The 27318-nt window shown below is 36.2% G+C and overlaps 1 protein-coding gene across 1 annotated transcript; it reads right to left on the reverse strand.

Moving 5' to 3' along the window:
• Positions 1 to 215: 215 nt before the first annotated feature.
• si:dkey-8e10.3 (serine/threonine-protein kinase SBK1) lies at positions 216 to 9226 on the reverse strand. Its single transcript, XM_067393518.1, has 4 exons — positions 9173 to 9226; positions 7430 to 7611; positions 3387 to 3589; positions 216 to 1016 (listed from the first exon to the last, which is right to left on the reverse strand). The coding sequence occupies exons 2-4, from the start codon at positions 7596 to 7598 to the stop codon at positions 369 to 371; spliced, it is 1020 nt and encodes a 339-aa protein (XP_067249619.1). The 5' UTR covers positions 7599 to 7611; positions 9173 to 9226; the 3' UTR covers positions 216 to 368.
• Positions 9227 to 27318: the final 18092 nt, after the last annotated feature.

Here is a 27318-nt window from a genome sequence, read left to right on the forward strand (position 1 = left end):
CATCTATTCTGTTATAGCTTGAATCAATCATCATGATATATATATATATATATATATATATATATATATATATATATATATATATATATATATATATATATATATATATATATATATATATATATTAGACAATTCATTATAGCATGCCACAATTGCTGCAACTAATGCAGCATTAATTGTATTTAACCTGCAATAATTTAACACTGTCTGTGGCAAATGAGTGTTTTCCTCTTTACTCTTTGAGATATGTTACTTCGGAGAAGCAATATCTATATCAACACCTCTAATGATGTCAATTCATCCCACCAATCAGCTGTCTGCATTGCAATTAGCACCACATTCTGATTGCTAAATTGTCATATAACACGTCACTGTTCACTACTGTGGCTGCTTCTGCAGGGGCTCGGTGTGGATGTGCTGACCTCCCCATTTTCTCCAACCCATCCGTTGGCATCCTTCGCTCGTACCCAGTCTTTACCCACATAACCTTTGACCTCCCCTATCGAGCACCTCTCACTGGCATCCAGGGCTAACATCCTCCTGAACATCTGCATACAGACAGGTGTGAACCTTTTCCATTGAGATGGCACGGGAGCCTTCGCCGGACCTCTGCGCCAGTCTGCAAACTCCTCGTAGAAATCGTCACTGTCGTTGCAGCGCTCCCAGGGGAAGAAGCCCGTAAGGATACAGAAAAGAAGAACAGCAAAGGCCCAGGTGTCTAAAGTGGGCTCTACTCTGAGTGGAGGGACTTTCACCTCCTTCTGACCTTCTTCCAAGACCATGGCGCACAGCTCTGGAGCCATATACGGCAGCGTGCCTGATATGAAGCGGATGAAGCTTCCTTGTTTCTGGGTGAGGCCAAAGTCGGCCAGTTTGACCCGCCGGCAGTGGGTGTCCAGAAGCAGTATGTTCTCAGGCTTGATGTCACGGTGGACCAGGCCACGCTGGTGGATGAACTCTAGAGCACAGGAGATCTGAACGGCACAACGCTTCACTGCGCATTCAGGGATGCCCACCTGGAGAAAAAAAAAATATATATATAGAACAACTTATCAATAAACTTTTTTTAGGTTATGCATATTGCACACAAAAATGCCACCCAAAAACCCTCTAATGTTTGGTAACAAAATAAATATGAAATATAAATGGCATATATAAATGACAAAAAATATATTTTTGAGGAAAACATTGAAAAAGCAACCATACCTTAAAATCACCAAGTCAAAACCAAATATCTATAGGGAAATATATAGGCCTATATTCAACTTTTATTTATTTTTTTCAAATTGATGCATCTTTTGATGGAAATAACATCACAACATTTATTTCTAGTTTGAAAATGCAAGCACTCTGTAAAGTCTATTCCAGCACACCCCAAAGACTTTCAATGAATTTAAGGACTCTGGACTCACAGGTGCCAATTCATGTGTGAAAATGATTCTTCATGCTCCTATCTTTTACATTTAAAATAAAATGAAGTGCTTATTAATTTAATTTGTTAAAATGTACATGAATCATAGTCACAAAGAAAAACAACATTTTGCTGACTCTTTGCTTATGAGCAAGCCCAAAATTCTGTCAAGACAACATCATTGCATTATAAATTAAAATATTAGGTTGCATGAGTTTAGGAGCCCCTGCTGTGTTATTGCCACTTTAAGTCTTCAGTACGTCTGGCTTAAGGTTTCACTGGATATGCTGAAGTAACAGAGACTCATGTGGTGACAGAGAAAAACAGCTGCTCAGCTCTTTTGCTCACACATTACACCCTCCAAAATCTTCTAAGAGGACATGTGAACATTACCGAAATATGTCAAGCGTACCTCCTGCTCCTTACTCAGTACGAAAAGCATGTGAACATGTTTAGCGTGTGAACGGGCTTTTAGTACATGTCAGTGAAGGCCTGGAGTGACTTTAAAGATCTGGAGCTTTATTAGTCACATGCTGTGCAAGTGTTTACTTCAGCTATGGGCCCTTTTGGCATCGTGGACATAATAAAATAAACTTAAAATACACATTTCTCACTAGTTTCTGTACTAAGAATGTCCAGAAGCAAATATTCATGTGTCTGATTCAACCAATATCATTTTCACCATTTTTTTGAGTAAATTGACTCCTTAGCTTATTGAATTGCTAAAATTAACATTTTCTTAAAGTATTTGGAAGTTACGAAAGCTCTCAGAGGCCATGCATTATTTTCTTGTAATCCTGAGACATTCACATTCTATACATCAGTCATCATATCTCCAGTCTGCGATGCATTTAATCAGCATCTGTCAAACATCATTCTATAGGCATGCAGACAGAAAATATACCACATCTAGAGACACATAGTGTCTGTGACGATGAAATTGTAACCTTCTCAAGTGTCGGACACTGATTTGGAAGTTATCTTGCAATGACAGACATATGTCACTATGTTTAGCTTAGTGTGACTTCTTTGGGCTTCAGTATTAAATAAATACAAATATATATATATATATATATATATATATACACACACACACACACATATATTTATCTCTATTTATTTAACGGTGCTAAAGAGGATCTTTTTGTCGACTGAGAAACCAAAGACTGTTACTGAGTTTTTGAAATGAGCGCATGCGTAAGAACAACCCTGCCTCATATCAATGGAACGCCTCCCAAAACTCGTGCACGAGTATTGGAACATGAGTGTTTACCACCGGCATTCGCTGTGTCGTGTTCGTGGATTCATTATGTCGGACTCACCGCAGGTAACTCATAATCTGCAGTTGTTACTCCTGTCTCCTGACAAAAACATTGCATGCAGCTGTGGAGTGTGGAAAGTTACTGGAGCGCACAGCCGCGCTCGTCGAACGTCATGGCAATGATTGACAAGCCAGAGGGCCAATCTGTGCACGTCTCTCACAAGGAACGTCACGGCAGTGATTGACAAGCCAGAGGGCCAATCGTTTATGCGATGATCGCGTAAACGATTGGCTGATGTTTTTAAGGCCCTACCTCGTGCATAGATGATGTATATTAATATTATTCCTTTCAGTGCACCTAATAAATAGCCTTTTATCAGTTAGTAAAGACAGTTTCAAGTAATATTGCAAAAATATATAAAACAAAACATCCTCTTTAGCATACTGAAGCCATTGCTGGCAATGGAGGCCTCACTGAGCTATCAGATTTTATCAAAAATATCTTAATTTGGGTTCCAAAGATGAACGAAGGTCTTAACGTTGTGCAATGACATGAAGGTGAGTAATTAATGACAGAATTTTGGGGTGAACTATCCCTTTAATGTTTGTGAGTTTTAATAAAAATAAACTGCCCATAGTTGAAGAAAGACCCATGTGTCTGTGAATCTGCAAACAAGAATGAAGGGAAAGATCTCATGATGTTTGAGCACCCACCCGTGGCTGGATGATGGCGAACAGGTCCCGTCCTGTGACAAGCTCCTGGGCGAATCCGTAGTGCTCATTGGACTGGAAGGCGATCCCAAACAAGCCCACAATGCAGGGGTGGCAAGACAGATGCAAGGAGATGCAGTATTCTCTCAGGAAGCCCTGCAGTTTGGTCGAGGCTTTGGGCAGCACTTTCAGAGCCATTGGAGTCCCTGTGACACAATCAGCAGAGAAAAATAGACAAGATCAGAGGACTTTTGGCCTTCATAGAAGCTGCTCTAGAGAAATAAAATGACGTGTAGTCTTAAGTTTGTAGTGGAAAGTATTTTCACAGCTGTTCGGGTGATATCTTGGCATTAAGATCTGTGGGAGTGTAAAAGCGGAGGTAGTGTTTCATTTAAATAGCGTTAACTCATTTCTGCACTGCTCAAAGTGTTCCCTATAACAAAAGTGTGCATGATACACATAGACTGGATGGTACAATAATACTATAATAGGCTAATTTGATACACATAATGGTACTGAACAATTCCCATGTTCATGTACTACACTCCTGGACGGAAAAAGGGCCAAGCCCAAAATGGCTAAACACTAAGCTTTTAATTGTCTTAACCATAAATTGTTGGTCAGGAAATTGTTTTTATTAGTAAAATAATGACAATTATTTCCCTATGCTTTGGCCTACACAAATTAATTATTAAAATGTTTTGATAGATGACCTAAAATGTTCTTCAAGTGGTAACTGAACCTAAACTGATTTTATAAAAGTCTAAAATATTCTACTTTAGGTTATTTTAGTTAATGAAATAAACAGTATTCCACAGTTAACATTTCAAATAGTGCGCCTACCATGACGCCATCGCGAAATATGTTTGTCACATGACCTCGGAATGTTCAATTCGGTGTCCAGTTAATAAAAACAATTATTTTGCATTTTCAGAGGCTTTATGCCGAACGTCACATTGCATCCGCTGGTCAGAGAAAGTGTTAACGGCAGTAAAAGCTAATTAGCTAACCTAGCTAGTTATCTTTATTGTTAGCGTTTTATTTCATTACATTTCTGCAACTGACCGGCGCTACTTTCATGTCTCGTATCACACTACGGACTCGCGCACTCATACAAACGGTTTTCGTCTCGAGTCATGACTAGGTCGTCGATTGTTCTGTACGTTGTAATAGACTAATGGACTAACGGAATAGACAAACTAAAGGTAAAATAATGAAATAATCCCAATTCAAATCAAGAATTCATTTCCATTCATTCATTTATTGTGTAAGTGATTGTAATAAATTGTGAGCTGTAAAATGTACGTTGCAGTCAGACAATCATTAGGATGACACAAAACCCCAAAACGGGGTTCGTTAAAATGCTGTTTTTTTATTTGTGAAGAAATTTTGTTACTTTAATAAGGATTACTCTTTAATTTATACAGTCAAATATGTAATGATATTTTTACATTTGATTACTTTATTCAGTACTTTATTCTGTAGCCTAACTGAAAGCACGGTTTATATTATTTGAATCTTTGCTCTACTGTATTTGTTTGTGCTTGTGGTTTGATTATTTGTTCTTATTTTCTTAATTTCTATATGACAGTCCTTTTCCCCCTGAAACTGTGACCCTAAAACCGTAATAAAAACCGAACTATGAATAATTTGAACCATTAAGTTACACCATTAGGAAATAATCTTTTTCCCTGAACATAGCATATACCGAACCGTACCGAAACTGTGACCCTAAAACCGTAATAAAAACTGAACTGAATAATTTGAACCATTAAGTTACACCACTAGGAAATACTATTTTTCCCCTGAACATAGGAGTATACCGAACCATACCGAAACTGTGACCCTAAAACCGTAATAAAAACTGAACTGTGAGTAATTTTAACCATTACACCACTAGGAAATAATAACTGTACATTATAAATATGTATTATTTATGTATCTATCATTTACTATATGTTGTTTATGTGACTAATGTGCCCTACATCATCATTCATGTCTATGCAACCAATAAACAAATTACTATGAGAGCACAAAATTGTTTACAAGAAAACAAATTTCTTCATTGATGTAGTATTCATTGTAGTTTCCCACATGATTTTGGGAGACTGTGGTGGGTGGACGTCGGTTCCTCTAGGGGGGTCCGGGGGCATGTCCCCCCGGAGGAAAATTTTGTAAATTTTTAATTTAAATGCATAAATCTGGTGTATTCTGAGAGCAAAATTACGTGACTAGATCAATAAAGAAATTTGTTCTCTTGTAAACAATTTTGTGCTCTAAAAGTAATTTATTTATTGGTGATGGTGGGGCACATTAGTCATGTACACAACATATAGTAGGCTAAATGATAGTTCATAAGTGGTCAAACATGTAGAGTATACACATTTAAACCATTAAAAATATGTAGCAAAAGAGGTTACCTTTGTTGAATTAATTTTGGGAGCCTGTATCTTTGATTTGTTAACCAATCCAGAATGCACTAAACACACCATCTCATTATAGAGAAAAATAACAAATGAATAAAAATATATTCATAAGCTGACCAATAAATAAATAAGTAAACTAGGCGAGTATATAATTCAGCAGCAAAAAATATTCTAGCCTAAAAACTTTGCACAGTAATTTTATAAATCCAAATGTTAATAAAAAGTTTAAAATTACTATTTGTATTCTGAAATGAAAAAACTATTTATATTAGATTTATATGTAAATAATTAAATGTGTTTATATTAATGTAAAATTAAAAGGCGCTTATTTTAAATGTATCGTGCAGCTTTTTAATGGGGCAACAAGCTATAGATACGACAGAAAAAAATCGGCTATTAATAATCTTTCAGTGTGCAAAACCATGATGATATGAAACGCTTCAAAACAGCAGCAAAAAAAACCGCTAATGCGCATCCCGGGTGCAAGAATGATGCGCTTGAAGCAATATCGAGTCAGAGCGCGAAGTTGTGCTGCGCATTGAAAAGTTCACGGTACAAAGAGAATCCCTGTTTACATCTGACTGTATCTAACAGTTTTTTAATCATTTGTTTCTTTCATTTTTAAATTCCAGTTATTGTGCGTGTGACACGAATTGATAGTCCTTGTGTTGTGCGATCTAACAGACATCCTGTAGCCAGTATGATGACATCGTTCAGAAACAGCAATAAACTCCAGCAAGATAAAGTCATTTTATGCAAATCCACAGCTCTTTATGTTACATATCAAGTATTATAATGGGAATATATCATATTGGAGAGTTTTACCGTGCTGACTGTCATTACCGAACGCGACGCGCTGTTTGAGTGCTGAATGATTGACAGCTGTAGCGGAGGGAAGACGAGTTTCTGACCGTGAACTTATCGATGTACATTTCTTCTGTCCCTCACATGAAGCTATGGAATGGATTCAGATGACTTTGAATATAGTGCACGAAAACTTAATTGGTACTAGTCTACTTATTTTTCTCTATGTCTCCCACGTTTGCCATATAAAAGAGCGCAATTATCAGACGGTAATTTATATATCGCGACAAACCTAATTTCCGTTTCATTCTGAGACTGGCGGGACAAATTAGAATGTGGCGGGCCGCCACAGTCTAGTCAATGTATGGGAAACACTGAGTTCATTAATTTTGCTTACAAAATGCGCCAGATTTAGGCATTTAAATGTAAAATGTCCAACTTTTCTTACGGGGGGGGGGGTAAGAAAGGGCCGATGTCCACCCACCACAGTCTCACTAAATTCTGTGGGAAACACTATTGTTTTGAAAAAAAGAAAAAAAAAAAAATCCTGGAACTTACTGAACTTTTAAAAAACACAGTGAGTGACCTCATACTGTAAGAATAAAAGTCATGGTTCAATTCTCAATACTGGCAGGAAATGACAGAACAAGGCACCAAAACCCTCAATCGCTCCACGGGCGCCACAGCAAAATGGCTGCCAACTGCTCCGGGTGTGTGTGTTCACTACTCACTACTAATATGTGTGGTGTGCACTAAGTTGGAAGGGTTAAATGCAGAGGGCAAATTCTGCGTATTGATTACGTCTGGGTGACATACCTTTGCAGCGGTGAGTGACCAGCAGCACATGGCCATACTTGCCACGGCCAATTTCTTTAATGATGTTGAAATGTTCTTTAATCTCAAGCTGACATAAGCTCTGAGATGTCAACTCCATCAGCTCGTCTATTAGACTGCTGCCCTCCTCCACTGAGCCCAGTTCAATCATTGCACTGCCTGTTCTGGGAAATACAGGAAAACCAAAGCATAATTAGCACAATGTGTATGATCACTTTAGAGTGTGTAAATGTTAACATTACAGTGCTTTCAATAGAAATTGTGCCCCGCTGTAAATGTGCTTTTATCTATGATTAAGATTATATAAATATTAATAACTATATGATTGTTACCCAAATATATTATTAATATGATATATAATATATATATATATAATGTGGCTTAACAAACATTCAGAAACCATTTTGTTGTCATGCAATTTTGTTGTCATGTGTAAAACTGTAAAAGACATCAAAGAGAGGACCCCCATAGGCCCCAGCAGACCACTTAATAAATATAAAGTTTAATTAATACATAAAAGTTTAATAAACATAAAAACCTATTTTAAGTTTTCTTTCACAGCATCTTGGAGAAAATTCTTTTTCACAAAAGAGCAATTAAAAATAAATAAATAAAAAATAACAGATCAAAAATTTAATTAATCAAAAACTGAAAACTGACTATTAGCTTTTCGCAACTCTTGTATTACATATTCACATATGCAATAGCTGAAGTGTTTCTGTTTGTCCTCGTCACTCGTCACTAAACAATCAACACATTCCCCCTCAGCTTCCAAACACTCACTACATACATTCCTGCTCTTGTAAAGCTCCTGGTCTTTCTGTACTCTGACACTCTGTGTGCACACAAAACATGTGCACAAGGCCTGCCGCAGCAGGAAAAGAAATACAGAATGTAATGTTGTTATGTGTGGTATGTGAGATTATTAGTGTGCTATTTGCGATTATCGGTTATGAGCTTTTCCTTCCTTTTTAACTTTCTTATATAAACAGGTTGTTGTAAGTTACACTGCATGTTATTCCAATTTAAAATAATGAACAGTAAAATAATAATAATAATGAAATAATAAAATGAAAACATGATTCCATATATAATGATGTTAATAACTTCACCCACATTAATTTTACTTAAATTAAAATGGATTTCTAATAAATATTCATAAATGGTCATGTAATTAATTTATTACTTTATTAATGTATATGTAAAGTAAATTAAATCGCACTGTTTTGTCTAATCCAGCCAATAAATCCTTTTAGAATTAATTCAGCATTTCAAAATTAACCCACTAAAAATGTTTTATTCAAGTCAAAAATATTATTTAACATCACTGAACCCACCTAAATACATTGATTTATACCAAACAAACTAAGTTGTATCCATTAAATCAGGAAGAAATAGTTATTTAAGGTAACAATTGCATGTTACCACTTTTTACTGTGTATTTAAGTCCAACAAAAATGCAGTTTTCCATTAATATTAACATAGCAGTCTTCAACTGCATTGGCAAATTTAAGAAACATTTAAACCCACAATTATTTACAAATCACTGAAATGCAAATATTTGTAAATTCAGACTAGCACAATAATATGCGTGTTCATATGCATGCACAAAAATAACAAATAATAAAATAATAAATAACTTAATCGACAAATTTGCCATTGTTAGCTGTGTAGTAATGTCTCTTTCTCTCTCTCTCTCTCTCTCTCTCTCTGCCCTTCTCTCACCTCTCTGCAGCTGTGCAAAAGATCGTGGTGCCCAGACGCGCAGCAAAAGCAGCAGTGCTTCAGCCGAAGTGAGTGAGGATTCCTGTTCTTACAAGGGCTTTGAGCTCCTGCAACGCTTTATATGGAAGAAGCACCCACTCTGGGAAGAGTTACACATCTCTGGTACTGCCTCCACCTGCATGGGCAGCACACGTAAACACATGTTCACTGACATATATCAGACACATAAGGCTGAGACTTCATATCACATATCCCCAGATATGTTTATTCAGAGGCACGCACAAAAACTAAGCTGGCCTATATAGTTTCTACAAAAACACTGCATTCAAAACTTCAGAACTGGTTTTTAAGATGCAGAGTAGTTAATCAGTAGTTGAAGCAGAATTTTTTGTGTTAGGAATATGGTTATATATGTGCGTTTTTGCACGTATGCACTGTCGGTCTGTCTTTTTAAAGAACAGTTTATAAGTCCGATCGAAGGTGACTGTTTTTTGCGTACTCTCACAGGATCAGATTCTATTTTTATCTCCATTCAGCAGTACTTTCATCAAAGAGACAGTGTTATTTATAAGAACAGCATGACAAAACAAAACAAAAGTCTTATTTAGTTTGTAGTCCATCAAAGGGTTTCAATAGACAGAAATACTTGTTTTAAAAATGAAAATATCCTAAAAATGATTTTCAAATCAAATCCCTCATTTTAATTTTATTAATTTGACTAAATATTTTCAGTATATTTGAGTTATATTTATTACATTTATACTTTAAATAAACAAAATTTAATTTTTAATTTTTTTATTTTATGGATTTAGTTTTATTTAATTTAATTCTTTTAATTAATTTTTTTAAATAAAATGTTATGAATTAAAGGAGCTATATGTAGAATTCAGAAGTTAGTGACTCCAATGGCCATTAAGTGAACTGCAGCACACGACACGTAACGAAGGTCTACAAGAGAGAAGAGACTGGACGTTATCAAAGGCCCTGATATTCTCACAGCTATGTTCTTTTCCGTTCATGTCTTAGTGTTAAAAAGAAGTTGGAAATTCCTTTGCAGTGATATAATTTTAATGAACAATGCCACCCATGCTGATGAGAGCAACATTTAGATGCATATGTACAGTAAATATGTACAAAAATGACAGTGGTGAGAAAGCAGCAGTTAAGAAAGCATCTGATCATTGCGATGTGGATATGTTTTCTTATATAAGCAGGTTGTTGTAAGTTGCGATTAACCACCATCATGTTGACAGATGAGGTCATTAAAATTACACTGTTATGATAGTTTGATTAAAAAGTATATTTGAGACTATAGACTATATAGATCTCGCAATGTGAGACTATAGTTTGAATGAATCCCTTTTCTTTGCATGACACATTGACATTACAGTACAGAATGGCTTTTTCGGTATTATCCTGAACATTGAATAAGCATTCATTTCATGTGTCATTGAATGGAAGAGAGGCTCTCTGGAAGGCACATACTGTAAGCATCACATCCTTTTCCTGGCAAAAACATCTCGAGTCCTTCACTTAAAATCAGTCTACAGGCTTTTATAGACAACCTAGGAGGTCAGGGAAGGTCTTGTTTTTTTGTTGTTTTGTTTTGTTTGTTTTAATTTAGTTACAAGCTGTTCACACATTAGCAATAAAAAAGCCATTAATAGAAGAAAATTCTTAAATATAGCCCCTTTAAAGGGGACCTATAATACCCCTTTTACAAGATGTAATATAAGTCTCTGGTGTCCCCAGAATGTGTCTGTGAAGTTTCAGCTCAAAATACCCCACAATACCCCAAAATAGATAATTTATTGTAGCTTGCCAAATTTTCCCCTATTTGGGTGTGAGCAAAAACATGCTTTTTATGTGTCCCTTAAAATGCAAATGAGCTGCTGCTCCCAGCCCCCTTTCCAGAAGAGGGCGGAGCTTTAACAACGCGTGCTTTGGTTGCTCAACAACAACAAAGCTGGAGAATCTCACGCAGCCAAAATGAGGATTGTCAGTAACGGTGTTCAGCCTTACATTGTTCAAACCGGAGTCGACACTATTGGAGAGACTCAGGAAGAAGTTACAATTTTTAAAATCAAACTGGATGTTTCTGAATGGTTAGTAGTGGATAAATTTATGTAGCTGCTGTGTAACTAGCATGTGCCGTCATGTTAATCTTTTATGCAAATCCAGCGTTGAACTGACCCTCGTTTGTGAAGCAGTCTGACGTAAAATGATGGCATGGTAACAACACTCTACTACAACAACTCTTCCTCTTCTCTAAAGCAGCCCAACATGGCCTCACTCCCTTTGTTATGTGTTCCTGGGGGCAGGGTTTATGTAAATTTTGGGGTTTGTGATCACCAGCCCGGGAAGAAGCTCATTGTAGTCCCTACCAGCCATTTGTTGAAGTCCTTAAAAATTGATTTTTAAGAAAATACCTCCCTTTTTAAAAGAAAATATCTCCCTTTGCATTGAACTTTGAGCATCATAACTTAGCAGATGTTGTTTATGCTCAGACAGCAACATTACACACAAACTAAAGTTAAAAAATTGAAATCATAATCAAGGACCCCTTTAAACAGCTTGTAAATACTTTATCACACACACAAAAATGATAATCATTTAGGCATGAAAGTGTATTATGCATAGACATTTCTTCTTATATAGAACCATTTTGGCATAAATTTAAGTGTTCTTTAATATTGATTCAAGAACCCAATGGAGTCTAGATTCAAGACCATGCAGGAAGGTCATCAGTTCTTACTTAGTCAGTCATATTAGCATCCAGTCTGACACTAAATTATGTCGTGGTAGTTGAGATCTCTTAGACACTCTGACAGCTTTAAGGGTGCCAGTGTCTTCCTGGGAATGAAATTACAGTTCAGTGTGGACAGACGGTCAGCCAAACCCTGCTGCTGCATATTTCATATTATCCAAAATATGCATCACACGCAACATGCTACTCGTCTTCACTGACCTAGAATGCGCTTAGCAAATTAAGAAGAAAAACAAAAGCAGTGCACAAAATTACTGTAATGGTTTCAGCAAGATAATCTTACTTCATCACCACAGGAATGCTAATTTGGGTTGAAAATCACTGACTGGATTTGATCACACTGGAGTATGGGAGTGATTTAGAGTGATTTGTCCGGTGTGAATAACGTGTGTTGTTCATGGGTTTCTTACCACCTGCTGTCACAGAATAGATTCGCTTGAACACTATAATCAGATTACATATCAAGTTCTAGACTGTATGCCAATGTGTTTTATGTGTCTCATTTGGCATTTGCACTCACATTTTTATTGTAAATTACACCGCCATAGTTGAGAAAAGAATTCTGCTTTTGAAGATCATCAAATGCTTTACATTTAAAGATACTTTTGTTGTATTTGGATCCTTCGACAGCATTTGTGGCATAATGTTGATTACCTCAAAAATAATTTTGACTTGTCCCTCATTTAAAAAAAAATAATAATAATAATAATGTGAATATAAGTAAATGGGGACAGTTTTTTAAGGATTTAAAAGAAGTCATGTTCAACTTATTTATAAATTTAAAACTAATTTGAAATTGATTATTTAATTTATTTCTAAAAGCTCCAATTAATGCTTCTAGCAAAAACTGTCTATAACTACACAAAAAAGAATAAGGAGTGATTTTTTACACACTAAAATCATGTTAACACTTATATTGTTTAGTGAATATTAGTTAGTATTTTAACATATGTTTTCAGATTAGCCCCATTCATTTCTATGAGAAGTGCCTTACTGTAACCCAGATTTTATTTTATTTTTTTAAAGAAAAGTAGGACATGTGAAAATTAATTTTTGTGGTATTTAACATTATGCCATAAATGTTGTTGATTGTGCTTAACATGTACTGGTCACACTTAAATAACCTGTACAAGTAGCCTATACTGTAAATGGCATTGCATTAAACCAACTAGTGGCTTTTTATATATATAATATATAGTATATATATAATCTCAGTGCTTGAAATACAAAAAAATGCATACCAGACACTATGTTAAAACTAGTGAAAGTGTAAATGTTTGTGTGACCGGCCTGGGGTCTTTATGGCAGTGAGTAGGTTAGGACAAGAAAAGCAAAGGGTTTATTTTAGAAGAGATGTGTTTTGAGCCAGAAACGATGTAGAAGGTGCAGACAGCCTTGCAAGATATCATTTCAGATCTACATGCCAACCACTCTGCTGTGTGTGTGTGTGTCTGTGTGTGTGCGAGCGCCTGTCCGTCTGTCCTCTCCTATGATGAATTAAAGGGCAGGAGGTCTCTGTGGAGCACACTTTTAGAAGCGGTGGATTCAATCTGTGCTATTCTTACAGGCTAATTACTCTCCCTGGCAAACATTCTTTGATACAGAGCTTAGGCTGGATTTTGAGTTGGACTGTAGAGCGCGGTGAAGACGGATGAATATGACACTAATGAACGAGGTGGTTTCAATACCATGACCACCTGCGATTGTGTTTGAGAATATGTGCCAAGTGGCCTTCACCTTATGAACATTTACATCCTAGGTTCAGTAAAGAATTTTCTCCTTATCAAGAACCATATTTTGCTGCATAGGTTGTGTTAGTCATTGTTCTAGCTGCTAGCTCCTTATATACAGTTGCATGATAAAGTATGGGAACCACTTGCATAATCTGTGAAAATGTGAATAATTTTAACAAAACAAGAGAGATCAGACAAAAAAATAAACAGTTCAAAAGTTTGGGAACCATTGGTTCTTAATACTGTGTTGTTACCTGGATGATCAATGACATTTTGTTTTGTTTTGTGATGGTTGTTCATGAGTCCCTTGTTTGTTCTGAGCAGATAAACTGAGCTCTCTTCTTCAGAAAAATCCTCTAGGTCCTGCAGATTCTTCAGATTCTTTCAAGGATTTTTTTTTTGCATATTTCAACCCTTTCAAGCAGCGACTGTGATTTAATTCAATTGAGGGACACAAACATTCACTGATGAAGGAAACATGATGTATTAAGACCCGGGGTTGAAAACCTTTTGAATTTGAAGTTCAAGGTAAATTGTACTTAAAAAATAACTGTCTTTTTGGAAACATGCAAGTATCTTCTGTTGCTTCCGGATGGCAGTACCAAATGAAAATAAATGATATTTCAACAAAATAAGAAAATTTTATCATAGGCTCTTATGCATCGTATATAACTGGTGAATATTTGTAAAGGATTAACAAGACTGATATTTAAGATCATGATTAGTGTCTGAATTGTGGACAGAAATCAAGTAAATAACTGAAATCAGCATTCAGTCACACACTGTAGGCTACACAATCCGATATGAGGAGCATCTGGGGCAGAGAGATTCTCTGCAGTGTTAAGTGCTGAAAATTGTGAGGCACGAGCCCCCTGCTGCCAAGCCCAGCAGGAGAACGCTGACTATGATGTAGTGGGGTAGCAGTGGGATTACGTAAAGCCATAAAGGTGACAAGAATGTTTGAAACTTCCCATATCTTCCTATCTGCCTCACACTTACTCTCAGACGGACACCAAATCCACTACCCTAGCGTCTAGCGGGCAAGATACGAAGTGTTTTGTCAACAAAGAGCATGGCAGCAGAGTGTTGTCTTCCAGAGAGTATGAGAGAGGGCTTTAAATCAAACCCAGGCATGGTGTGATAGTACAGACAGCAGCTCTCACTTCTAAAACAGTCAGGGAATGTCTATCTCCCGCTAGTCATCAACAAACAAAGAGACAGTAATGTGAGCCAAACAATGTGTGTTAATGTTCACCCTCTGTGCCCTGTGATTCCTCCTGCAGGCTTCTGTGCATTCACATGATGGCTGTTACATAAAGAATACAGCACAAGTACACTGTAAAAAATTTTTTTTGCAGTTTCAGCGGAATAAGAATTTCAGAATTCTACAATACAACCTGTTAATTGTGAACTGTAAGTTAACTTACTGTTGAAAATGCATATTATATTCAAAAAGAATATGCATGTTTTTTTTTTACAGTAAAATATTGTCAAAATTATGTTTAAGTAAAAGACATGGGGGAAACAGTTAAAGGATGTTTCATAAGTCTGCATGATGTATCATGTTATATTTAGTGCTGTCAATCAAAAAATTAACTAATTAAATGAACTAATTAATCGCACATTTTTTCTGTAATTAATCATGATTAATCGCAATTAAAAACCTTGTAGTTTTTTAATATTTTTATATTGTAATAATTTCACAGTTACTCTCCAAATTAATGTAGAAACAGCTTAAAGACAGTATATAAATATTTGTTTAATGGCATCTTTTGTACTAGAGGATAAATTGTGAATCACAATTTTTTGTTTAAAGGTGCCCTAGAACTTTTTTAAAAAAGATGTAATATAAGTCTAAGGTGTCCCCTGAATGTGTCTGTGAAGTTTCAGCTCAAAATACCCCATAGATTTTTTTTAATTCATTTTTTTAACTGCCTATTTTGGGGCGTAATTATAAATGAGCCGCTTCAGGGTGTGTGGCCCTTTAATTCTCATGCTCCATGCCCCAAGAGCTCGCGCTTGCCTTAAACAACATAAAAAAAAGTTCAAACAGCTAATATAACCCTCAAAATGGATCTTTACAAAGTGTTCGTCATGCAGCATGTCTAATCGCGTAAGTACAGTGTTTATTTTGATGTTTACATTGATTCTGAATGAATTTGAGTCTATGCTCCGTGGCTAACGGCTAATGCTAAACTGTTGGAGAGATTTATAAAGAATGAAGTTTTGTTTATGAATTATACAGACTGCAAGTGTTTAAAAATGAAAATAGCGACGGCTCTTGTCTCCGTGAATACAGTAAGAAACGATGGTAACTTTAACCACATTTAACAGTACATATCATGTTATCATGAATCATGTCAGTTATTATTGCTCCATCTGCCATTTTTTGCTATTGTTCTTGCTTGCTTACCTAGTCTGATGATTCAGCTGTGCACAGATCCAGACGTTAATACTGGCTGCCCTTGTGTAATGCCTTGATCATGGGCTGGCATATGCAAATATTGGGGGCGTACACCCCGACTGTTACGTAACTGTTACATAACAGTCGGTGTTATGTTAAGATTCGCCTGTTCTTCTGAGGCCTTTTAAACAAATAAGATATATATAAGGAGGAAACAATGGAGTTTGAGACTCACTGTATGTCTTTTCCATGTACTGAACTCTTGTTATTCAACTATGCCAAGGTAAATTCAATTTTTGAATCTAGGGCACCTTTAAAATAGATTTTTTTTGATCTGATGAAAGAATGATTCAGTGACTCAATCACTCACTTGTTTCATTATTGGACGAATCAGAATTTTGAACAAATCTCTTGAATGAATGATTCAATGACAAATACATTTTTTAACAGTCACTTGCACCACCTACTGGTGTAACAATGTAATTGATACAGTCTTTGCTATGCAACCATGAACTCCGATCTTCACTAGGACGAGGAAGTTTCAGCAAAGGATAAATTGATTTCTAGCCCTTGCATTAGCTTTACTACTAGATATATTTATGGAGATGAGAAATAAAAACCACACTGTACAGCTATGATCAGCTGTTCAGCTGAGCTTTCGATGTTTTGTTATGGAAAGGCCGAAGCTGATCGGTTGGTTCTTGTCACATGACCTTCGGTGCACTTGCGGCATTCTGAAAAGTTGAGGATTTTTCATCTAGATGCGCCTGGTAAATGCCTGCTGCGCGCCTACATTTGAAATAACAAATTTGTTGCCCCTAAGACCATAGACCATCTTTAGAACACAAATCAAGATATTTTTTATGAAATCCGAAAGTTTTTTTTTTTTTATCCCCCATAGAAAGCAACATGATTACCACATTCAAAGTCCAAAAAAGTAGTAAATAAGTTGTTAAAATAGTCAGCGTGACTATGGTGGTTCAACCTTAATGTTATGAAGCGAGGAGAATACTTTTTGTGTGCAAAATCAAAACAAAAATAACGACTTTATTCAACAATTTCTTCTCTATCTGTCTCCTATGCAGTGTTTACATTGTATAGACAGTGCAGGCTTCTGTGTACTACATCAGAACGCTGACTCTGAGTATTGGCCGACGCTGTTCATGTGAGCAGCACGACGCATGCGTGTGATGCCTACGCAAGAGCCCGCTAATAATGAGTCGGCGTTCTGACGTAGTACACGGAAGCGTTGAACTGTGTTTACTACATCAACAATGTAGGAGACTGACATGGAAAAGAAGAAATGGTTGAATAAAGTCATTTTTTTTTTTTTTTCACACAAAAGGTATTCTCGTCGCTTCATAGTATTAAGGTTGAACCACTGCAGTCACATGGACTATTTTAACGATGTCTTTACTATCTTTCTGGGCTTTGACAGTGGTCGTTGTGTTGCAGTCTATCGGAGACCAGATAGCTCACGGATTTCATCAAAAGTATCTTCATTTGTGTTCCGAAGATGAACGAAGGTCTTACGGGTGTGGAACGACATGAGGGAGAGCAATTAATGGTTAAACGGATCATTGTTGATCCGTGATCCATACGGACCAAGCCCCACGGTTCGGCACGCATGTGATTCGCAGATCAATTTCAAGTTTTACCGCAATAGAGTGAAAAGTTATTATTTGCACGTTTTGTCTTGCTAGTTTACACATTAAATAGATATAAAACAATTCCAGCGCTAGAAGATGCAAAAGAGGATTTAATTCGGTATCGCACGGCACGTTGTTATCGGTGCGCACAAGCCCACATACAAGGTTCACGCACACACAGAGAGAGAGGTGCGTTTCAGATTTCTCGCAAACTCCAAATTGATTTCTCTTTCGCGTCCTCAGTGCACTTGGATGGACACATACACGCATTATGTCAGTTAAAATACACCTCTCGGCAAGTATTCTTGTAAACACATTCGGTTATGTCTGAACGAGGTGAGAATTCGGATGTGTGTCTATCAGATGTGTGCATGCATGGGGTCTTACTCTTAAAGTGACAGCAACCTATAAATACCTGCTGTTGTCTGTCATATAAATCAAACAACAAATCACAGCTTTTACAAAGAGTAATCTATATTAAATTAATACAGTGAACAGTGTCATTTTACATATAATTATTACATTTCTGTACATGAAAATGAATAGACCTTATACTTTATTTGTAACTTTATGTTGTATTTATCTATGCTTGTAATGGGTGTACAGTATTTGATCTTTTTACAGTCTGTTCACTTGCCTTTAATAATGTATTAGTTAGGCTAGTAGTTTCTGCTGTGGTATTGGAGTAGTTAAAGTAGGCCAAGTAATAAATGCAAAGTTTTTTTGTGCTGATCTGAAAAATGATCTGATCCATGACTTAATAACCATGATAAGATCCGAACTGTGAGTTTTGTGATCCATTGAACCACTATGAGTAATTAATGACAGAATTTTCATTTTTGTGTGAACTAACCCTTTAAGCAACATTAACCTTCAAAACAAACCAAAGAAGACTCAGGGCATAAAAAGATCATTCATCATTAGGCCACATCATGCAGGATATTCCTGTAGTCGGAATCATATTAATTTTTTTGTGTCCTATACCTAATTTTAGTTCGGACTGAATTTGATGTTGTACTGTGTTTTTGAATTGCACTGAAATCATTTATTTATTTATTTTTTAAAATCCGTATAGGATTCAAAAGAACTTGATATCTGTGATGACAGTCATTTGATCCATGAGTGACTCCCGCAGCACCGCTGAATATTTATAGAGCACCCTGTAAATGTTATGAGTGCGGGTAATGAAGTGTGAAGATCTGTGTGCGCTGACAGCAGGAGTACAAAAGGACAACTCACATTATTAAACCGAACAGTGTATCCTTGACAGTAAAAACCACATTTGCTCAAATATTTGCTCATGATGTTTCAGATGACTTTAAGATGTCCTGATAGTCACAACCTTTTCAGTGACAGTGTGAGGGATTGTACTATAGAGCAATAGAATTTGACTATCTTTATCTAAAGTCACCAAGAAATCAAATTGCCAATTCTTATGTTTTATGGAATATTGCAGTATTTATTATAAATGATTTATCCATGCATATCTTTTTTTTTTTTTTTAATTAATGTGCCCTCATAATCTTTAATAAAAAATAACTTCCCCGATCTTGCAGCAACATCTCTTCTCTGTTGACATGTTTACTGGCGTGAGGGCGGGACAACCTGCCACTCACATAAGATCCACCAATAGCAAACCACAGCAATCCAATCAATTCCCGATAGACGTAATAAAGTCCCGCCCTACATTTTTTATTGTTCAAGAAGCCATTTCACTTGGATACATGTCACAATAGGGAAGAAAGGACTATTGCAACATGTGTTTTATGCTGACTTTAACATATGTATAGCCTAATGATAAATAATGATGGTAAAACTGTTGTATGGACAATTATGATACATCTACATTTCCTTTACACACATTTTTTTTTTAAATAGCTAGTTAGATATGTTTCATACAGGCCTGTATTTATCTTTTACAAGTTCTATACCTGGACATTTTTAATACAGTTTAGGACATTTGCAAATCCATTTTATACATCTTATAAGATTTTATATATTTTGTATAAGATTTTGCATAACTTTTTCAATATATCGGTAAAAGTCCATATAAGCTGTCCTCCATCATTCATGCAGCGGGAGATCAGTAATGTTCATACCGTGTCTTGTGACTGTGAGTCTCACCGTGGAGACCCATCAGTGACCGGAAAATAGTTTGTATCAGCTTTCACTATATCATATAAAAAGTTAACGATCTGTGAAAATGATCATTAAAAACCAAGCCCATTACATGTTTAACAGATATTTCTATTTAGAGAGGTATACGTGCCATCTTTACACTTTCACAAGCACTTTTTATAGGCAGCATGGGTCGGGAAAAAAACATAATGATAATATTAACCATCCATCATTTCTAGCTGCCCTTGTTGACAGTTAGTGAACACATGCAGACTGGAACTTCATGTGCTTTAAATACAGTACAAACAACAACAGTGTCATCTAGTGGCAGAACATGAACAGTGGTAGAATATCACCTAAATATTAGTAAGTATTTGTGACATGATCCATTTTTCTTGAATCATCCTTTATATGAGGTGATAATAATGCCAAGATATGTAGCAATGTGTCAAATATATTGGGTCATTGGGTGTATGTGATTTTAGTTTTTTTGAGTTATAATGATTATTTTTAAGATGATTAAATATTTAAGGTCAACTTGTCTGATTAATAGACTTTTATATTATTTTAGTTACAGTTTTCTTTTTTGTTTATTTATTTATGGATTTTTTTCCCTTTTCCTCTACCTTTTGCACCACACTCCTGACCAGTAGGTGGCAGAAATGCACCTTATGTTAGTGTGCCAACCACTACAATGGAGAAGCAGGTGTACTACAGCAGAAATATCAACTGAGAGCAGGCTGCATCCGAAATTGCATCTTGTGCAGGTACTTATTTTGAATTACTTCACGACTGCTAAAAAAATATGTTCTATGTAGTATGAATGTGTGTAGTATGAAAGTAATTCGGATGTACTATAATTGTAATGCTATCTTTATCATGTGACCTACCAGTGTCAGTTACGTCACTTCACTGCCATTCATAAATCCTCTCCCATGGCCTCATGGGATAGTAAAGTGTCCATTGTATGCACACTTCAGAATCTTGCTGGAATTAGTAAGTCATCCGGGTACTTTTTGCCTACTCTTTTATGAGTACTGACATTACCTGCAATCAGAGTCATGTGCTGTGTCTGAATATGCCTATTTTCATAATATATATAGTATGCAAAAAACAGTATGTGAGCCGAGAAGTATATCCGAATTCATAGTATTCATAAAACAGTATAGGCGAAAAGTACCCGGATGACCTCCTGACGAGATTTTAAGTGCGCATTCGACTATCCATTGAGGTCACGGGAGAGGATTTATGAATGAAGGTGAAAATGAAAGTGACGTGAAGGCCAAGTATAGTAACCCATACTCGGAATTTGTCCTCTGCATTTAGCCCATACAGTTTGTGCACACACATTAGGAGTACTGAGTAGTGAACACACACACTGCAAACTGTGGACACAGACACCCAGCGCAGACGGCAGCCATTTTTGCTGTGGTGCCCAGGGATTGATTGAGGGGTCGAACCTGCAATCTTCAGGTTACCTGTCTGAATCTTTAACCATTAGGCCACGACTGCCCAATGGTGGTGAAGTGACGGACCCGACACCTTAGGTAACATGACATTGTGAATGTAGTACGTCATTTATACTACACACATTCAAAGGCTGCATTCTAAATCACATACTCTCCTGAGTAGGTACTTATTTTGAATAAGTAATTACTTCACAACCGCTAAAAAAAGTGCATTGTATAAAGTATGAATGTAATCCGGACAGACTACATTTGCCATTCAGTCATTATTATGTGACCTACCAGTGTCAGTTACGCCACTTTACTGCCATTCACAAATCCTCACCCGTGGCCTCATGGGATTGTAAAGTGTCCATCATATACTTCAGAATCTCGCCGAAAGTGTAGGTCCTGATAATTTTTCCTACTCTTTTACTGTGAATTCGGATATACTTAGTTTTTTTCACATACTGTGTTTCACCTACTATATAGTATTGAAGTATGCGATTTCGGATGTAGCCATACTACAGTATATAGAACATATTTTTTAACGATGTTAAGTAGGGCTGGCCGATATATCGCATGCGATTGTCACGCGTATTTCGACAGTAAAGCCGGTTCCCTGATTACCGCTAAATCGCCATCACCTGCTTTCAAATGGAGCGGCATTTAATAGACAGAGCTGTAGATCACTGACAAGCCACGCAATATCGCGTTCATATCGATAATGCGCATTAGGACAATTTAGACACATGTCCTCTTCTAGGCAGATTTTTAACATGTTTAGTTGATTGAAACTTCTTAATTATTGCTCTGTTAGTGGAAATGGGGATTTTCAATGCTTTAGCTATTTTCTTACTGCCACTTTCTATTTTGTGAAGCTCAACAATCTTTTGCTGCACATCAGAACTATATCTTTGGTTTTACTCATTGTGATGAATGATTACGGGAATTTGGCCTTTGTTTTTCCTCATGTTTATACTCCTGTGGAACAGGAAGTCACGGCTGGACAATTTCATGTTCATGATCACCCTGGTGTGCTAAAAATATGTAAATATGAATGGGAATAAACTTCAGAGATATTTTACTCATAAAAAAATCTAGAGGTGCCAATAATTGTGGCCAACGTGTTTCGGAGAAAAACATTTATTTCATAATGTGATTTTTTTCCCCCACTTTCAATTCTTTTCCTTCAATGAAAGGTTGGATTTTTGCTAATTTTATGAATTAAAGATCAAAAGGATAAACAATGCAGATTTATTGTAGTCATCTTTGATCATATTTATCAAGGATACAAACAATTTTGCCAACATCTGCACTATACCGTATGCAGTTTCGGACACAGTGATGGTCATTTTTTGTGTTAATGCCAATTCACCTCATGATATTTGGCAAGAATCTGATGAAAAAAACAAAACAATGAACTAAATTTGTGTCCTCCTCTCTTCCTCCCCCTTCTAGGCCAGGTATCACCTGATGCTGACATTTCAAAAAGAGGAAGCCCATTCAGTGAAAGTTTACATGATGTCGGGAAAGTGAAATATGAAAGTTTCGGTTACCCAGAAAGAAGAAGTTTACCAGCCTTTTACTGGAAAAGACCCTCTCGCTCCACCTACACTTCAGTTCCACATATTTCACAAACAATAGAAAGTCTCTGCGGGATGTATTTATACCGCCAGATAGGAAATACGTGGTGAGGTCAGAAATGTTGAAGTGGGATCACACTGTACAAGTGAATTTACTTGTTATTGCCAAAAGTTTACAACATTTTTTGGGCTGCACTCAATTTTCTGTTTTGTTTGGCTGTGATTGTTCAAACTCTTCCAGTCAGACCATTTCCTGTTAACATTCTGATTTCACAACAGTTTGTATTCAGACACTTTTATCCAAATTGATTTACAGTACATTCAGGGTGTACTATGTTCACTGGTAATCACACCCATATCCATGATGATGCTAGCATAGTTTTTTAATAATATTAAACACATTTTTACATTGCTGTATACAACGATTCATGCACATACAGATATAAATGGCATAATTCTATGCAGTTTTTATGTTGTTTGTTTTGGTTGTTGATTTATTGTTTTCTTCGGCCCGAAAAGAGAATTCTGTTACAATTTACTCACCCTTGTTTCAGCTCATAGTGAGATAAGTTACATTTCAGTTCTTCACACAAAGCTGTCGTATGGCTTAAGACTTCTTTGTCCTTCTAGGAGCTTGACAGCAAAAGTCCCCTTCGCTTTCATTGTGGAAAAGACCTGCCTGAAGATCCTTCAAAAACATCTCTCCTCTAAGAACTGGTGAGTAAATGATGCTATTTTTTTTTTCTTTTCCCATTTGTTAAGTGAACTATCCTGTTATTTTATTTATTTATTTATTTTGTTAATGAAAATGTTAGCTGCCAAAACCATTTTATCAATCAGTACTTTTGCATTTTTTCCTACTATAAATATCTAAACATAACATTTAAACAATAACATGATTATTTTATAAAATAATAATGTCATTTTTTTGTTTAAAAAAAAAAGAGGCAGAGGTTCTCAACCAAGGGGGCCCCAGTAAATCATAAAATGATTTACATTTAGTTATTTTTAGATAATCGTAATTAAAATGCAAATACATAAATAAATAATAATTTTAAAAAAATGTAATGTTATAAAAATATAAGATGTACAACTGACATAATATTTTAATTTAGTTTTTTTTATGACACCAGAAGTACCAGAGGTACATATCAGTTTAGACAAGAGGGCCTTTGAATGATGTTTTGGATAATGAGGGGCCTTGGAGTCAATCACTGAGAATCACTGCAATAGTGAAGGAAAAATAAAATAGATTTCTCTGTGTTAGATTTCTCTGAAAATAAGACTTAAGGGTTACACTTTATTTTGATGGTCCCCTTTAGACTTTCTGTTGACTATAAGTAACGTTGCACCTACATGTTAATTAACTCTCATTAGAGTATTAGCAGTCTGTTAGGGTTAGTAGAATAAGTTGACATGTACTCAGTAGAAGTCAGTAGAATGTCTGTTGGGGGACCAAAAATATAGTGTTAGCAGATATAAGCAGACAGTCTAGTAATATTGTTGGTTGACATGAAGGTATAATCAACAGAATGTCTAAAGAGGTCCATCAAAATAAAGTGTCACCTACTTAAGTAAATGTTGCTTGTTTTAAGGATTTTTGGATATTTGCACACACACGTGGACACACACCTGGTTTCCATATTTTATGGGAATGATTTTTGTGTTGATTTTAATTATTTTTATACTGTACAAACTGTATATTCTGTACCATAACCCCAAACCCCATATGCATCAAAGAAAACTTTCTGCATTTTTACATTTTCAAAAAAACATCACTTTGTGTGATTTATAAGCTGTTTTCCTCATGGGAACTAAAATGTCCCCTCAAGGACAAAGATTTTATATATTGCCATCTTTGTGTGGACATTTTGTCCCCGTAATGTAGTGTTTACCTAGACAGACACACATTTTTTTTTCCCTCAGTGATTTAGCTTTTTTGGGGTTTTTTCTGTGGGGATGATTCATTTGTTGCAGGTATTGCCAGCAGGGTGCGCTACATCACATCTAATGATAATAATAAGCCTGGTCTTTAAATTTACACAATCTAGTAATTGCCTTAGTCTAATTGTTAGTCATCACATTTCAAACTTCATGAGCACATGAACTTTTAGATCATTGTCTGTGTCCTTTCCCGAATATTTCATGTTTTCCTAGAAATGTTTCTGTCCACCCTCCCCCGCTCTGCTGTACATCATGATCCGTGGCCCCTGTTGTTTTTTAGAGAGGATAGCATCCCTCCACTGACACTCGACAGATTATGTGGAATTGCCCAGGAATTCTCCTTCTTGTCTAATATGACTGTGTTTGTTCCGAGAACTACTCTCTTTTTTGGAATTTATGGGGAATTTAGGCATCTGGGATGGACCTTTGACCATATTTGGGAAATTCAAAAATTAAACACGCAGCTATACACTTTGGTAAAGCATGTTGTATTTTTTTGTCTTGCTGGTTCATCCTGTAGTAAAAGGCTGAAATGCTCTTGTGATGCCAGACTAGAGTAAATGGTTCCCATGGTAACAGTGGAGTCTGGCTGCCACCCAAACCCAGCACTGTGTTGAAACAGACAGAGCATTCTGGGATATAATACATCAAATCTACCACCATCACCTTCCCTAACCCTGCCTCCCACTCCCACAGCCGTTTAGGAAAGCAGAGTAGCTTAAGTAACTGCATCAATGTGTTATATTTGGAAATAGTATCCATCACCATTCAAGCATTTTATAATGAGCAGTGCTTCTCAACAGATTTTGCTTCAGGACGCAGATTTTATGTTTGAAATCAAGTGATTACTAGAATTTTTTTTATTGTACTAAATTGAAGACACATGTCTAAATTGAATCTCACAAGTCTCTTATGCTCAACACGGCTGCATTTATTTGATCAAATATACAACATAAAACAGCAATTTTATGATATATTAATATTATTTAATATTATTTATGATATGCATCTAGCATAATTTTTCTTGATGCCTGAGAAAAGCACTGTTTGTAGCTTTATCTCCATGTATCTTCAAGCAGTCCTCTTGGTATGATGAGTCCTCCAGTATGATGTGTAGCCCACATGACCACTGTAGTTAGTCATAATATGCCAAAGGACAATTCATTGACCGACAAGTACTATAATCATTCTATGATCATCACGAGAACAAAACACTCTGTAATTTGGAAAAAACAGGCAGTTTGTTGCCAGTGATTCCAAGCATGTCATTCCTGTTGAGGAAGTTCTGAGAAACAGGCCCTTCTATGCTTCGGCTGATCGATAGATGGCGCTGTAGAGCGAATGAACTCTGTGCCTGTTTGGCACATCAACACAGTGCAGGTCGTGTGAATCTGGCTTCATCTCAAAGTGCTCTGAATTTGTCATTCAGTGTGTAGCTACAAAGATTTTTTTGTTTTATTTGTTCCATGCTGAAAAGGACACCGGTGAGAAGGAAGTGAGGTTTTTTAATCCTTGCATTGTTTCATGTTAGTATTGTTTGTAACATTTCCACATTCCCTTAAAAGGCTCTGTTTCCTACTTTGCTAACTAATGACAAAACAACATTTTGCAATCAATTAATCTCATGATTATGCAGGATTTTTTTTTTTTTTAGACATCTAATATCTTTACTAAGACGTAATGTGTGGCAGTGGTTGATGTGTCAGTACCTCTTGCCCTTTAAAAATCCCTTTGGCTTTGCTCATGTTAAGGTTCATGAGGAAGGTCAATCCCTTTTTCAGATGCTGAAAGTGCAAAGTGTCAGTTTTCTTTCAGAGTTACTTTCATATCCCACCTCATTTGGTCTGTGTTATCTTTATATACCTCACGAGATCTCGTTATGCGGCTCTCTGGAATACTTGATTTTGATTGCTTAATGGCAGCATTCTGCTGACATGTGTGTTCTGTAATGGTTGTTTGAATCAGGGTTGTGCAAAATTCATAATTAAAGAATTGGCTCCCTTTTTGTTCATGAGTTTGAATTTAAATGGCCACTTGCCACAGGAAGTTGGAATTGGAATTTGTAATACAATTAAATTAAATACAGGTACTGCATTCTGAGAAATAAAATGCTCCTTTCTCAAGGGCACCTCAGTCATTTTCTTGCACTATTGAGATTCGAACCCGCAACCTTCGGGTTACCAGTCTCTGACTCTCTCTTTAACAGTTACTGTGCAAATTACATCTCTCTCATTACTTCACTTTCTCTTTTCTCCCATATCATTTTGACTCAGTTTATGTTCTGTTGACTGAAATTACTATTTTATGTCCATTCATTTATTTATTTGGTAAGTTGCCAAATTAAACCCAGTTCAGGATGATCAGGACATAGAAGTGTAGAGCATAGATTGAAAAATGACAGTGCGTTTCAAGTTATGATTAAGTCCATCTTCCTCCATTTTCTTTAATCTAGCTGTGATTCTTCATGACACATTTGTTCTTAATGGAAAGGCGTCTTAAA

The sequence above is a fragment of the Chanodichthys erythropterus genome, chromosome 9, assembly GCF_024489055.1.
Source record: "Chanodichthys erythropterus isolate Z2021 chromosome 9, ASM2448905v1, whole genome shotgun sequence".
NCBI lineage: Eukaryota > Metazoa > Chordata > Actinopteri > Cypriniformes > Xenocyprididae > Chanodichthys > Chanodichthys erythropterus.

Coding starts and splice junctions, on each gene's coding strand:
- si:dkey-8e10.3 (XM_067393518.1), bottom strand. CDS start 7,598: ATGATTGAACTGGGCTCAGTGGAGGAGGGCAGCAGTCTAATAGACGAG. Junction 3,590..7,429: donor GGTCACTCACCGCTGCAAAG/GTATGTCACCCA, acceptor ATTGTGTCACAG/GGACTCCAATGGCTCTGAAA. Junction 1,017..3,386: donor TCGCCATCATCCAGCCACGG/GTGGGTGCTCAA, acceptor TTTTTTCTCCAG/GTGGGCATCCCTGAATGCGC.